At 34.0% G+C, this 15,651-nt stretch overlaps 1 protein-coding gene across 1 annotated transcript in view; it reads right to left on the minus strand.

Moving 5' to 3' along the window:
• LOC101706220 (regulating synaptic membrane exocytosis protein 1) overlaps positions 1 to 15,651 on the minus strand; it is a 137,862-nt gene that overhangs the window by 42,921 nt on the left and 79,290 nt on the right. The window contains 2 exon segments of the mRNA XM_087205128.1: positions 4,308 to 4,379; positions 15,359 to 15,442. Of these exon segments, the coding sequence (XP_087061254.1) occupies positions 4,308 to 4,379; positions 15,359 to 15,442 (156 nt within the window).

Consider the following 15,651-nt stretch of genomic DNA (forward strand, 5'->3'; position numbering starts at 1 on the left):
TTGTGTTTTTGCTTTAGGATATTTCTTCCAACTTAGAACAATAAAATAGGGAAAATATCAAGTTGTATACAATAAAAAGATATACCTTAAATCTTTCACAAAGGTGCTTTTTCTCATCTTGAGCTATGGATTAATGTTTTACCAGACTTTAATTAATTCCCTGAAATCTGGAAAGTCACCCCAGTTTCCAAATTAAAAAGAGAAGTAAGTGACAATACTCTATGTATCAAAACTGTTCATTTATTCTGAATTGACTGTCACAGTAACACACTTGTAAAAAATTGATGGATATGGGAACAATTACATGACCAAGTAATTTCTAGTGATAATGAGTTTAGTCTACCATCCTTTAAAAGTCATTGTCATGAAAACAAATGTCAAGCAATCCTTATTCAAAATATACATTATGAATGTGGTTTTAAAATTAAATTTGGTTTCACCCTGGTACTGAGAAATGTTATGGATATTTTCACTAAAATCTTGTTTCATTCCTTAATGTAATTTTTAAGCAAAAGAAAAACTTGAATGTGAACTGAAATGTGAGTAATTTAGGGGGGCTGTATCTGGCACCAAACTAAGTGTCAAAAGTATACAAAGCAAATTCAGGGGCAAATCAATGGCTTCTGGGGTGAACATAATACAGCTCCAGAATATGTGACGTACGCGGTCCTCTGTGGAGCCAGAAGGAGGCTTGCTGGGCCTGAAAACAGCTTGGAGAGTTTGAGCTTAATCATGTAGCACAAGAATCTGTTTTTCCTTTGATATGAATTAAAAGCTCCTCAACAACAAAACAGTTCCTGCCACCAGCCAATCTGTCACTGGTACAGGTGCAGAAACCAAAGCAGCATAGAAAGCCACTCTGCCAGAGGATGGGAGGAATGTGGCAGCAAGGCAGTGACGGGAAGTGACACAGAGAGGGAAAAATGCAGAACTGGAAGAGAGATGAGCAAGGTTTGGAAGAGGAGAGGTAATGGCACTGGGTGTGGATTGTTTTTGGCGAAAGAAAGGAGAATTAAGAAATTCTGAGGTACAGGAGTGTAAAGCTGAGAGAATGCAGGCTCTTGAGCCTTGTGCTTTTCAATGAAGTGGGATATGCCAAGAATGTGAAGTGTGCAAAAAGGATGAAAGAGATTTAGAACAACCATGTGAGAGAATGGGCAGGGAGTGAGTAACAGATGGGAAAAATTATAAAAAGTACTTTGTTCAGATCATCAATACAGGGCCATCTGTATGCGTCAGGTGCTAGGTACATGTGTGTGACCCTGGATGCATGCATGTGCATACATATACACACATACTGATCTACACGTAGTCTTTGTATTCTTACCCCTTCCAGTATAAATATTACTATTTTATAAATGCAAAAACTGAAGGTCATAATAACTTGCAAAGAAACAAAAATATAAACTGGAGTAGAGAAAGAATCCACATAGGGCTATGGAGCTTCAGCACTTGATCCTTCTGTCTGGTAAGATAGGATTGGTTTTTGTACCATGAGGTTAAAAATAAACACTAATTTCCTATCTTAGGATTTACTCCTCATAACACAAAACAAAAGTATATGTCTAAGTACCAAATTAGAAGGACCTAACAGAATTGCTATGGGAATTTGTAGGATCAGAATAATGGAAAGTGGCATTTAATGGGAACATACTCTGCCATATACACATCAGTGTGTAGAGACTAGCTCACCATCTCCAGGTGCATACCTATTTACCACTGAGTTTATTCCACAGCTACTTTCTTCACCTAAGACCACTGTTTTGTCTTAGATTTAAACACACTTCTCATAAAAATCTTACATCTTTAGTCAGACATTTTCTATTGTTACAAGTGGACTTGCAGTAAATTGTTTCTACTCAAGCTTAAAAATATGGTGCTGGAATTTTTTTAATGATCTGATAAAGGATGGATGTGTAATGGGTTATTTAAAGTCAAGATGGCTCTTCCATGATGGGCTTGTATAGGCCAGCACATCCTCTTTCCAATAACAACAGTAAAACATAAAAGTGCACATTTAAGCAATTCTAAATACTACAATAAAAAAAAATTAGCCTACAGTTAGGATCCAGAGTGTGGATTTCACAGGAAGAAAAGTCACTGAAATCGAATCCAGAATCAAGGTTAGCAGTTCTCTCACTGAATTTACAAGAAGGGAAAAAGCTTGACTCTAAGCTAAGTTATGAATATGAAGCATGGCTTTAAAAGGCTAGGCAGAGAAGACATAAATCAGCTCTGCCTATCTTCTATCTATAACTGGTCATCAGAACTTTCAAAATAATTTCTCATGAATCTATTCCTCATGAGGTCAAGTTTGTTGAAGGCAACAATGGATCTTTAAAATCGTAATTTTACTGCAAAGTTTGGCAGAAGCTAATGCATGACTGGGTGGTACAATTCCTTCTGGGAAGCTGCTAACTCACACAAATCAACAATCAATGTCAAGGTGGCGGTGCAGTTAAGTGGCAGAATGAATGCCTACCTAACATGATGGAGACCTGGGTTCCACCCCCCCCAAACACACATATGAATCAATGAACAAATATTCATATTGAGTCCTCATTTTACTAGCCATATGTCAACTCAAAATTTCCTACAGAAATGACAGCTAATGCAACCTAGAAAATCCAGAACAATTCTTTTCCAACTAGCTATTCAATAATCCACTTGAAAACTAGGCATGTAATTTATACTCTGATAAAAACCAATGAAGAGTTTTCATTATAATAATCAAACCTACACATATAAAATATTAGAATTTTAGTTGAGATTAAATAATGTGAAAACAAAAAAACAACTGATATTGTTTTATTACCATATCTGCCTATCTATCTTCTAACTCTTGCTAGAATTCTATGCTTCACTTCCTTCCTTAAAAGACCAATTGTTTTTCTACTCAATATTTTTTTAATCACCTAGATCTTTATTCTATTGGAAATTAAATTCTCTAAATAGTCACCATTTCCATGGACCATTAGCTAGGGGTAAATCCCATCTCTCTTTTACCCATATTCCTTGACATGTCTCACATTTACCCATTTTTCAGATCTCAACTCACTGGTTAGGATCTTATGGGAAGGTTTACTTTATGGCCATTAACTATTTTGCTTCTTAAACTTAGCACATAGTTTGGCACATATTTGTTAATTTAATGAATCACTTAATTGTATAAATTCCATCTTGATCAAGCCTAAAGTGACAGCCGAGCTTGCATCTGCCTTTGAATATTTCAATCAACCTTCCAAAATGTCAAAGTGACCTAAATTCTGGAACTCAAAGCCAATCATATTTAAAGCACATCAATGGCTCATAAAGAAATTGAGATTCATCATCATAGCATTAGCATAGCATAGCTTTAACCTCCAAGTACATCTCCAATTTTTATTTTTAGCACCCTTCTCCATCCTTTGAATTTGATTCTCCATTCCAAAATGGGTATGGTTTCCCCAAACTCAAGAAGTTATATCAAGTCTTGGTGCTTTTGCACAGTTTTGTCTAATGGAATACAGGACACTACGCCTCACATCTACTTTTATCTATATGGCTTTAGCTCCCATCTTGCTTCCGAAATGTTTTCTAACTTCATCATTATCCCCTCATTCCTCTGTTTTGATGTGCCTGTGCAAACCTCTCCACCCAGAGCTATGGCATTCATCCATCCGTACCTGTATCCTCAAACATACTCTCAGCAATTGTCAGATAAATGAAAAGTGAATGAGTATATGAGAACTGAACTTTTTAGGTGAGGTTTTTTTTCAGCTCTGTTAAAAAAGTCTTAATATCATGGACCTAAAAATACTAAAAAATTTTGTGGAACTGGATGAACTGAAAACAAAAAGTCAGTAATTCTTTTTAATTTTTACATTAACTCAGTATATATGTATAGTGGTAAAACACAAGAAGAATTCTCAAAATATTCATTTGTAGAAAAGAGATTTTTAAAGATGACATTATTCAGTAAATGCATGCCTCTCAAAATCTTGGCCTATTCCAAATACTATATGCATTGGGAACATTTAATACATCAGAAATAAAATATTAAAGTTCTAATATATATATATACAATATAAGTACTAATTTAATTCTCATTAGTAGTTAAAATTACTGTAGAGAGAAATGCATGAGATTTTTTTTAAGCCTAAGATTTAAGGACTGCCTTCAAACTGCCCTACTCTTATTGCTTCAATGAGACTATCTGACTATTCAGTGAGACACAGGGCAGGATTACCCAAAAGGATTTCTTTAAACAGCGCACCCTGGCTCTATCAGTACAGGGAGATGGTAGCACAACACAACACCAAGCCTACCTTTCTGCATCAGAGGTAGTGCCTTTTCTAGTCTGTTTTTGGATGCTAGATCTTTCAGACTTTCTGGAGTGCCTGTGGAATGAAATGTTAAAGAAATACAAAATATATGATGAATAAAGCTACAGTAACACCCTTACAATGATAAAGACAACAGACATGAAAAATGACAACTATCTTACTTTTAAATGATTATGTTGATCAGCACTTTTCAAAATTTAAAAAAAAATTAAAATTGGTGTTGGCAGAAGACATGAGTTACCAAAAGGAGACAGGAGCAGTGACAATTCATTACTTGAGACAACTGTGTCCATAGCAAGATCTAAGACGACTCCTGCTGAGAAACTCTGCCTCTCTTGATGAACACACAGACTCGATGGTGAAAGGTAAGGATGGTAACGTGATGCAGGTAATGGACAGGTGCTAAAAGACCACATGGAGGGAAGTGGAGTTTATTTATTATTTGGGGGGGAGACATTAGAAGCCAAAAGGGACTTCTCTTTAATTAGAAAGTTTTTCTATTAGTACGTTTGTAGCACATAACTTTGACATTCCTTGTGTGGAGTTGGCACATGTACATAACACATCTTAATTCCCTTTCCCTCTCCTTTTACTCCCCTTCCTCCCCACTCCCTCCATCTCTTTAATACCCTTCCCCTTTAAGAAAGACCTATCTCACTTCCTATTGTCTTTTATTTCGCTCTTTACCTATAATTAGAGCTTCTCATGTAAGAGAAACCACATAATATTTAAGCTTGTGTATCTGATTTATTTCACTTAACAATATGGTCTCAAGGTGCATCCATTTTCCTACAAATGACTCAAGTTTATCCTTCTTTATGGCAAAGTATGAATATCATTGTGTGTAAATATCACATTTTCTTTATCTGATCACCTATTCATGGGCAAATAGGTTGCTTCCAAGATTTAGCTAGTATGAATCATGCTGCTATAAACATGGGTATGCATGTATCTCTATAATATGATGACTTTAACGCTTTCAGGAAGATACCTAGAAGAATAGCTGGGCAAATGGAATTTCTAGTTTTAGCTTTTTAAGTTATCGCCATAATTATTTCTGTAGTGGTTGTACTCATTTGCATTCCCTCCAATACTGTAGAAGGGTTCCTATTTTCTCCCAAGCCTCTCCAGTATTTGTTATTATTTGATTTCTTGATGATGGCCATTCTTTCTGGGCTAAGATGGAATACTAGTGTTGTTTTAATTTGCATTTCTCTAGTGACCAGTAATGTCAAGCATTTCTTCCTGTATTTACTGGTCATTTGCACTTCTTCTTCTGTGAAGTGTGTATTCATTTCACTTGCCCATTTTTTGATTGGGTCTTTTATTTTTGGGGGGGTCTAATTTTTTTCAGCTCTTTATATATTTTAGATATTATTCCTCTGAGAAACACCTAGCAAAATATTTTTCCCCTTCTGCCAGTTGTCTTTTCACTCTGTTGTTTCTTTTGCTGTGCAGAAGCTTTTTTATTTTATATAACATTTGTTAATTCTTGATACTATTTCCTGTGCAACTGGGGTTCTCTTCAGAAAGTTCTTGCCTATGCCTATGTCTTCAAGAGTATCACCTATCAAAAGTATCTTCCACAAGTTAAGTGTTTCCAATTTAACATTTAGTTCTTCATTCCATTTTGATTCTATTTTGGTTAATGTTGGTAGATATAGGTCTAGAACCAATCTTCTCATGTGGATAGCCAGTTTTCCCAACACCATTTATTAAAGCAGCTAACATTTCTCTATTGTATGTTTTTGGTCCCTTTGTCAAAGATCAAATAGTTGAGAATGTGTAGAGTTGTTTCTAGAACCTCTACTTTGTTCCATTAATCTTCATGTCTGTTTTTGTGCCAGTATTATCCTGTTTTTCTTATCACTGTAGCTCTGTAATATAACTTCAAGTCTGGGATGGTGATGCTTTCTGCTTTGCTTTTGTTACAAAGAACTGCTTTTGCTATTCAGGGGTTCTTGTCTTTCCATATGAATTTTAAGATTGTGTTTCTGGGGTTCTGTGAAGAATGCTGTTGGTATTTTGACTGGTTTTGTATGAAATCTGTAGGTCAATTTTGAAAGTATGGCTATTTTGACTTTATTCATTCGGCCTATTTATGAAACGTGTATCTTTCCATTTTGTCATGTCCTTTTTGATTTCCTTTTTCAAAGTACTATAGTTTTCAATGTAGAGATCTTTTACTTCCTTAAGTTAATTCCTAAGTATTTTTCTTGGTGCTATTACAAATGGTATTTTTTCCTAATTTCTTTCTCAGTGTGTTCATGATCAGTGTACAGTGTACATTTTTTTCATGTTAATTTTGTATCCTGCTACATTAATGAATTTGGTTATTAATTCTAACAGTCTTTTGGTGGATTTTTTTGGGTTTTCCATGTACAGGATCATGTCATGTGCAAATAATGATAATCAGACTTTTTCCTTTCCCTTTTCTTTTTCTTGACTAATTGCTCTTGCTAATGTTTCAAGTACTGTGTTGTACAGAAGTGGTGACAGTGAACATCTTTCTCTTGTTCCTAATTTTAGAGGGAAAGCTCTCAGGGTTTTCCCCATTAAATATGATTTTGGCAGTAGGTTTGTCATAAATGGCTTTTTCAGATTAAGATATTCTATACCTATTTTCTTCACTGTTTGTTAGCATGAAAAGACACTGGTTTTGTCAAAGGCTTTTTATGCATCTGTTGAGATGCTCATGCAATTTTTGTCCTTGCTTCTGTTCACATAATGTATTGCATTTAATGATTTGTGTATGTTGAATCATTCTTGTATCCCTGGATGAAGTCTACCTGGCCATGATGTATGATCTTTTTGGTAATTAAATGCATTGTTTCTCAGTGTCTTGTTGAGGATTTCTGCACCTATATTCATTAAAGAAATTGTTTCATTGTTCTCTTTTTTGGTGGGATCTTTGTCTGGTTTTAGAATCAGAGTAATGTTAGCTTCAATGAATGACTTTGGGAGAACTCTCTATTTCATTAACGAGCCTAAGGAGTGCCAGGTCTTGCTATGTAGCTCAGGATGGCCTTGAAGTCCCTATGTAGACAAGGCAGGTCTCAAATTCTTATAGATCCTCTTGTTTCAGCCTGAGTGCCGGGATTACAGATACACACCACCAATCCAGCTCCCTTAACTTTTGAAAGCTCAAATTTAGTGCTACAGAGGTTTTCCTCATCAACAAAATGTATGACGAGAAAGAAAATGCTATGGTGAAAGATGACAACGTAAGTGAAAGTGTTCAAGTTGATTAAAATTATTTTGTTATCAGAAAGAAGCTTTGGTAGTGATGCAACATTTAAAAAAGCGAATCACATGTCACAAATCAAAGAATAAAGTCCTCAATTCACTTTCTAAAAGTATATATACATAAACTCAACATTTATAACTAAAATGGAATATATATATGAACTTTATTATGTACATTTCAGGTATACAATATTATGTTATAAGATGTGCCTATGTAGCAAAATCCTTACTATAATGGAATAAACTGATCTATCCACCATCTCACATATTTGCCCATAGAAATGCTATATATTAGAAATAAATTAATATAAAATATTATGGTCTAGAAACATAACTTTAAAGAAACCACAAGAATGTATACTTTTATAAGGATTTTGAACCTTCTACAATTCACACTTATTTTCTTTCCTGAAATCCCTTCCAACAATGTTAAGACAAATGTCCATCTTCATATTCATCACAGACATCCTAACCAAGTTTCCATTATATATGAATTCCTGCCAGGGATTAGAAATAAATCAAAATACTACAAAGTCGGCTTTCACAAGGAGTACAGACTTCTGTGGCCAACCTTTTCTGTCTCATCTACTTCTCCAGAAACTTGACTCATGTTATCTTTCTCCTCCAATGCAGGGTTTCAGCTCTGTGTTCTTCAGTCTCCTTTGACTCTGACAACCCACTTCTGAGATAAAAAAAAAAAGTGAGAGAAAGAGGAGTAATCTCTCACCATATTCCCTTCCCAGTTGGAGAAAAGGGTACTTGATATACTAGAGGATAACTCTATGGCAGGCACTGATTTATTTATTATCCATGACAATCCTTTTTTATTATTTGTTTTTTTGAGACAGGGTCTCACTATATAGTTTAGGTTGGTCTTCAACTCATGGTGATCCTTTAAGAAGGCATCATCTTCATTTACTCCATTTTACAGATAAGAGAACAGGTTCAGGGCAAGGCCACTTAGAAAATAGCAAAGCTGGAAAGACAAGTCTGTCTGAATCCTACAACATATCTTCTATACACTGTCCAGAGAGAGTAGAGAAGGTATATTCTGGTGCACATCCCATTGCTGCACTCTTGCTCAAGAAGAGAAGAAACCATGAAATCTGGGACCAGCTTGGAAAGCCCTAATGAAGCAAGTTGACTTTATTGCTCAGGAGAGGGGAATCAGGGGATGGTAAAATAACAGAGAAGGACACAGCACATAACTCAAATTAATGGAAGATGGAAGCTCTGCTCCTGACGCACAAGGAAGAAAGGTACAAGCATGTCGATGTGAAGAAAGGAGAGGAGAAAGACAGGACAAGTGGGTCTGCAAGCCCAGGAGGCATTTGAGCTCAAATTAAAAATTATTATATCACTCTGGTTGATTTATCCTTGGTCCCAACAGTTCTTAGAACAACTGTCTAGGAAAAAAAAATGTTCCTTTTCCCATCTTCAGCACAGGAAAACAGAGGAGAATATAGCTTGAGGGAGACCACGCAACTCACATTCAGTAAGGATGTTTTACTCTTTCCGTCATGCAACAAACACTTGCTGAGTGAGTGCATGTGCCATTAAGAGCCTAAAATATTTGTGAACAGAACAGACACATATTCTGCCTTCAACCAACTCACAGTTTACTAGCGGAGAGCAAAAAAGGAGTAGACCAAAAGAATCTCATTAAAGTACACTATATAGTATGGGAGGTGATAAATGATAACAACAAAGAAATAAACCAGGGCAAATGGGTAAGAAGTGTGAAGAGGGAAGTTAGAATGGGTGTAGGTTCAATTTTTAATTAAGGTAGACAGGAAAGGACAACTGAGATGGTGACACTTTAGCAAAACTTAAATTGTAGGAGTTGGCTATGTATATAGCTAAGGAAAGAGTATCACAGGCAAAGGAAACAGAGAGGGGTTAGGCCCTAAGCCAGGTATATGCTTTTAAGTTCCAAGAATAGTAAGGAGGCCAGTGTTGCAAGAGTTGAGTCCTGAGTCAACTGAGAAGAGTTTGGGGGAGTCGTTAGAGGGGCTGAGTGAAATATGGGGAGCCTTTGTACAAATGTACTATCTCTGCACAATGACAGAGTTATAAGGCATACTTTAGGACTTCCTTCTTCCTATCTCTGGTATAATCTCTAGATTCAATTCAGATTTTACTTCCGCCAAAGCCTGTTGAAATTTTCAAGCTGTTCTTTCTCTTCTCAATTAATGTATTCATATTTTAGACAGATTATGATGATGGCAATGATGGTGATGATGCTAATGGCATCTAACACTGACTAAACGCTTTCTTTGTGCATCTTTACACGCATTATCCCATCTATCTTGCCTTATAACCCTGTCATGCAAAGATGCAGGTAACACTCATCCTTTTGAAGAATAATGGACTTGAGGCCTGGAGGGGTTAACTAATTTTCTCTACTCACACAGGGACTAGATAACAATCCAGGAGGTTATGGGAGTATACAATCTCAATAGAACTCATCACATTGCATCTCAAACATAAATGAAACCAGAGCACACTGGCTGAGACTATGGATTCTGGGTCAGAGTGAATTTAACTGCAACTCTGGAACTAGCTGGATGAGGACCTTGGTCAACTTACTCTCTCCATGCCTCAGTTTTTTCTCACCTACAAACCGACAGTAATAATACTTCCACCTCATAGGGCTTCTAATTCTAAATACTTCAGTATTACTGTTTGAGTGGCACTATTTGCAGTTTTTGGAGTGTTACATAAATCTGGGTTTATAGCAATTTCAGCATTACTTGAAACTAGCAAGTGGTGCTTTAAAAGTATAGTTTTAAATGATAGTATGTATATTTTCTCAAATGCAAAGACTCTTAGCCATCAATAAGAATATGAAACTCATAGTTAACGCCACATGATACTGAATGATAAATACTGAATGATAAATATCCACACAGAGTTTCACACATCTACCCTCTTTATTTTTGTTTCGAAACTTGTAGTTAAGGACACTTTTTTCTCTTCAAATGCCATTAAAACATAGTTTCATTATAGATTCTTCTAAAGATTCCTACAAAGTATATGTGTCCCAATGACTTCAAAGAATCCTCAAATAGAGCTAAAATAATATACAGTTGATTGTCATAATTCAGAGTAAAGAAAAAATAAATCAGAAAATTCTAATATTTTATCTACTCTAAATCCTAAACCACAGCTATGAATACACTGTACGTTTTAAACACAACTATCCCTTGGATTAAATAGATGTTCAAGATATGTTTTAAAAAGTTTACAACAATCTATATTTATATACTATACTATCAAAATTATTCCTCATATAATCACAAAATTGATCACAGTGAAATGAACTCCTTGTGGCTTGCAGTGCCCTTCCTAATTTACTTGTCTGGAACTGTGTTTATTTGGGTTATCATTGTGAGTTCCACATTTAGGGCACAGTAGTTCAAAACGTGCTCAGTAAGAATCTGCTGGGTAGTTAAAAATATTGTCACAAATGACAAAATTTTATTTCCCTATGGCTGAATATTATTCCATTGTGTATATGGAACACCACAATTTTTAATCCATTTTATCAGTTGATGGACACTTATGTTCTTTCCATTTCTTGCTTTATACACAATAAATTGTCAGTCACTATCGGTCTCATTATAGCTTATCAGCATGCAACAAGCCAGCACACACTCAGTTATAGAGTCTTAAGAGATGTTAGAATTCAGGTGGTCCATCTATAAAATTTACAGATAAGGAAACTGCATCCCAGAAAAATTTATGTGACTTATCTAACGTGGTAGACACTATTACATTGAAACAAGAGTAACAATCAGAAAACTGAGGATATTTCTAATTACACCTAAATTCTTTTGAAGTTCCACTATAAAATACCATTCTCTCTATTAATTTAAGTATGAACACTTTTTAAATGTACTAATCAAAAGAGATAATTACTAAAATGTATTTCTGTGCTACTTTCTTTTTCTCTTCAGTAAGTAGTGTCAATGCAATTCCCTGAAGATCTTGATAATTAAAGCTTTTCTGAAGACAATTCCATTAAATTATAAAACTAATATGTGAACATAGTAAAATTATTTAAGATTGTTTTAACAAATGAAAGTATAGTACATTCTGCATTAGGAAAAATGTAATAAAAATCCAGCACACAGTGACTTCATTGAATTAGAACACTGATAGAAGAATATATCTCTGTGTGTGCTGGATGACTACTTAGATGGTTTATATTGTCCTAATGTAGAATACAAGAATTTGCCATGTTATTATCTCATATGTCTGGGAAGGGAAAAATAAATTTAAATAGAATCAATCTAATAAAAAGTGGTCATATGCAGTGACGAAAGAGATGAAATATGAAACACCTTCCTCTATATTATTGATATTTGTATATATTGCTATAACCATTAAACAGATTCACTAGGTATTTAAGTATGTGGGTAACTTTCATTAATTCATTCAAATAAGGCATTTTCGAAAAGCACAATAATAAAGTCTGTTGTTTAACATGTAAGTGGCTATACACAAAGGATGCATGTGTATGGCGACTGCTATGAATTCTGTGAGTGAAAAAGTGGGTGGTTTTGTTTTTGCATAAATATTTTCAATGAAGAAATCAGGTTAATTCATTTTATATCAAAAGAAACTACTTCCTCTTGGTTAAAATTTTTACAGGCAAGTAGATGCTACCAACTAAGAACTATGGAAAACTACACAAATTTGGTTATTTCCCAAGAAAATAGAACTACTTTAACGGAAACACTGAAGAATTACTCTTAAGACCTGTGGATGTTTCACGTACTTGGATAAAGTCCAGAAATTTTTTTCAAATATTTTCAACATCTGAGTTATGCTACCAAATGGCACTCTTAAATATATCGTGTATATTGATGCAAAACTATTCTCAGTCAAAATGTTAGAGTTTGTAATGTCACATATGAAAATATAATTCAAAATGTGTCCAGTGTAAATACTACATTTTTGAACAAAGTATTAATAAAAATAGTTCAAAGTTGAATTAGATAATAATAGTAATTTAAAAGTTTTTCATACTTACACATGAATTATTAACTGTAAGCACCAAACTCAATCCCTTGATTATTCAATGGCAAACTCAAATACATTTATCTTCAGAATGCCTACTTGTAAATTTTGGTTAATTTCAAGTCACAAATAGATGCAAGTTTTATTAAGATTCATAGAATTACATGCACACAGGCTCATAAAAGTTACTTTTATATATTAAAATAATTCCACTTGCAAAGGAAATTTTGTTGTTGGAGTGATGATTTTTAAAAGTTTTACCACTGTTAATAATAAAACTACATGAAAATTTTCATAATTTTAAAGAAACTTTCCTGAGGGATCAATATAAATGTACTTTTCAGCATTGTTTTAAAAATCCTAAGACTTCCAAAAATATTCTTATATCTAGATAAACCTACCTCTATGCTAATTCAAAATAAATGTACAGTACCATTTGATATAGCATCAAGAGTACTTAACATGAAAATTAAATTAAGTTAGATACATTCTTAAAACTTGTGTGCACATTCTGTGTACATATTTAACACTGTGGGAAATAAAGCAACTAAATATGTTTTACTTAACTTGGTGTCCTAAGCAAGACTTACTTTATGTTTTTCAATATTATTTTCAAAATAAATACAACAATGACTGTATAAATTGTCAATCTAATTCCAAAGTCCTTGTAGATATTCACTATTCCCACTTTCATCCCATGTTCATTTCATTTGGAAACTGGGAGGAATATCTAAGTGAGTAAACAAAGCTGAGGGGAGGTGACAGGCAAGTGTTTATTAAGTTTTGTTAAGTGATTGTCATGGCTACTTAGAAATTTAGCATTAACTTACAGTAATTTCTCATTTTTATGGTCACGTATTCTTATCACTTTTCCCTATTTTCACAATAATAAATCACAGTATCTAAGTCATTTGAATGTATTTCTATTGGTTAACTTGTTTACAAATAAATTATTACACAAAAGTTGAAGATATATCCCAAAAATAGTATGTAATGTTTCCCTTAATAATCTCATCCTAAAAAAAAAATCACTTCTGCTTCTAAAATCTTTGTAGGTGTGTGTGTGTGTGTGTGTGTGTGGCAAAACTAAGGATTCAACATAATTCATATGGTATGAAATGAAACTAATGGCATCTTATTCTTATGTATATAAGAGCTGAATCTATTATTTGGTTTGGCTTACCTAGTGCACAGATAAATTTACATTTGTATTCATTAAAAAGACAGTCTTCTAATCAATCATACATTCAATCAAATCTTTGCTTTATTTGTTTCAAAATAAATCCAAAGACATTCTAGAATTATCTTTTCTAAAGGGAAATTCTAAGTTCTTTCATGGAGAAGAATTTGACATTAGCCTTTTAAATGGTGTACATAGTAGGGGTACAAAAATTATTTATTGGGTGAATGACCAGCAATGTAGAGCTTCAAAGTTTATTTAACAATTATGCTATATACTTACTGAAACTTATTTTACACTTATTATAATTTTTGGATATGAGACTTTACTAATTCTTCTAGTCCCATGAATTCTAACCTAAGAATTAGTAGCAGAGGGAATTAATTTTAAATTTGAAATATAGAAATATAAATTTATTAAGAAGTAAATATTTTAGAAATTAAAGCATAATAAAATACGTTAAAACTTTTACATACTATAAATTATGTAAAATGTATGTTTATTATTTTATAAATATAAAAGACCATAGCTAATTTTCTTTCCCAACATTTGTAAAATCACATTAAATTTTTCTTAGTGACAGTGTTTAGTTTTTCTATAAATTTGAAATCTTGATTGTGTACAAGTACAGAAAATAAATTATGTAATCTTCACCAAGATCATAATTATTCTGGTATATACACACCTACTTAACAAAGAACCTGCATACTCATATAACTAGTTTTCACATAACTAGTTATTCTATTATAGAGAAACCACATCTACTTACTTAATAAATACTACTAATGTTTTTATTGAATTTCTGTTGAGAAAAAGCATTTTAGATAACCAAAACCCTTTTGTGACCAGTCAAGAATAAATTTAAAGATAAAAACAATATATAACACAGCATATAACAGGATAATTGAATTTAAATACAAAATGAAAAGAATAATAAGCAATAGAGAGTATATATTGTGGCACTTTTTACAGATCATCATGAAGTGGTTTCAAAGCACTGATGCTGTTTTTAAACACCTACCTTGTAGACTGACCCCAACACTTGACAATGTTTAGCTTCCAGTCTCAATACACATAAAGCATACGCAAAGAAGAACCACATATCCTACTTTATACCCCGCATTTTTCATACTGCAATGCCTAAACTGCATCACTGATAAGCTTACATAGTAACAAAACACAACAACTGAGATTAAACCATCAAAAAATACAGTATAACCAAGAATAGGCACTGTGATAGATGTTAATATGCTCTAAAGCACCTGAGAATTTTTATTTATTCACCTGTAAACAAAAATAATACATGAATATGTTTCTAGAAATTCAAAGCACTGAAATAAGTGTGTACCAAACAGGACTCTTTGACAGAATCCCAACTCTAGAATTTCCTATGCTGCTTCCCTCTCAGTAAATATTCTGAGGTAATTTGGAGAGCTGGGTGTGATTGGTGACGGAGTCACGGCGCATCTGGCTCGGGCTCCTGACAGGAAGCATGTCATAACCAACCTTTCTCTTGATTATCCTTCACCAGGTGGCCTACCGGCTTCTAGAAGCCACTTGTCTGAGAGGAAGTGACTAGTACCTGTCATTCTCCGGAGATGCATGCTGGATTTGAATCCTGGGGCTAGGAGGTCGTCTCCTATCTAGGGAGGGGGACCATCTACCCCTGTTTGCCCAGTGAACAAGACAGGAAAAAACAGGACATTTAGTAACTCCTAAAATAAAAGACTATATGGAACAATAGGACTGGAATAATGCCCCCGGAAGCCAAAGTGTTAATTCTTTGCTCTAAAATTTAATCTTTATCTCACAAGCATAGAAAGATAAGTCATACAGTAAGGAAATAAAATCTGTAAACTCACAAGTAGACAGAAA

This window comes from Heterocephalus glaber, unplaced genomic scaffold (genome assembly GCF_053883595.1).
Source record: "Heterocephalus glaber isolate CG9 unplaced genomic scaffold, H.glaber_assembly_v1.0 deba00000594, whole genome shotgun sequence".
Taxonomy (NCBI): domain Eukaryota; kingdom Metazoa; phylum Chordata; class Mammalia; order Rodentia; family Bathyergidae; genus Heterocephalus; species Heterocephalus glaber.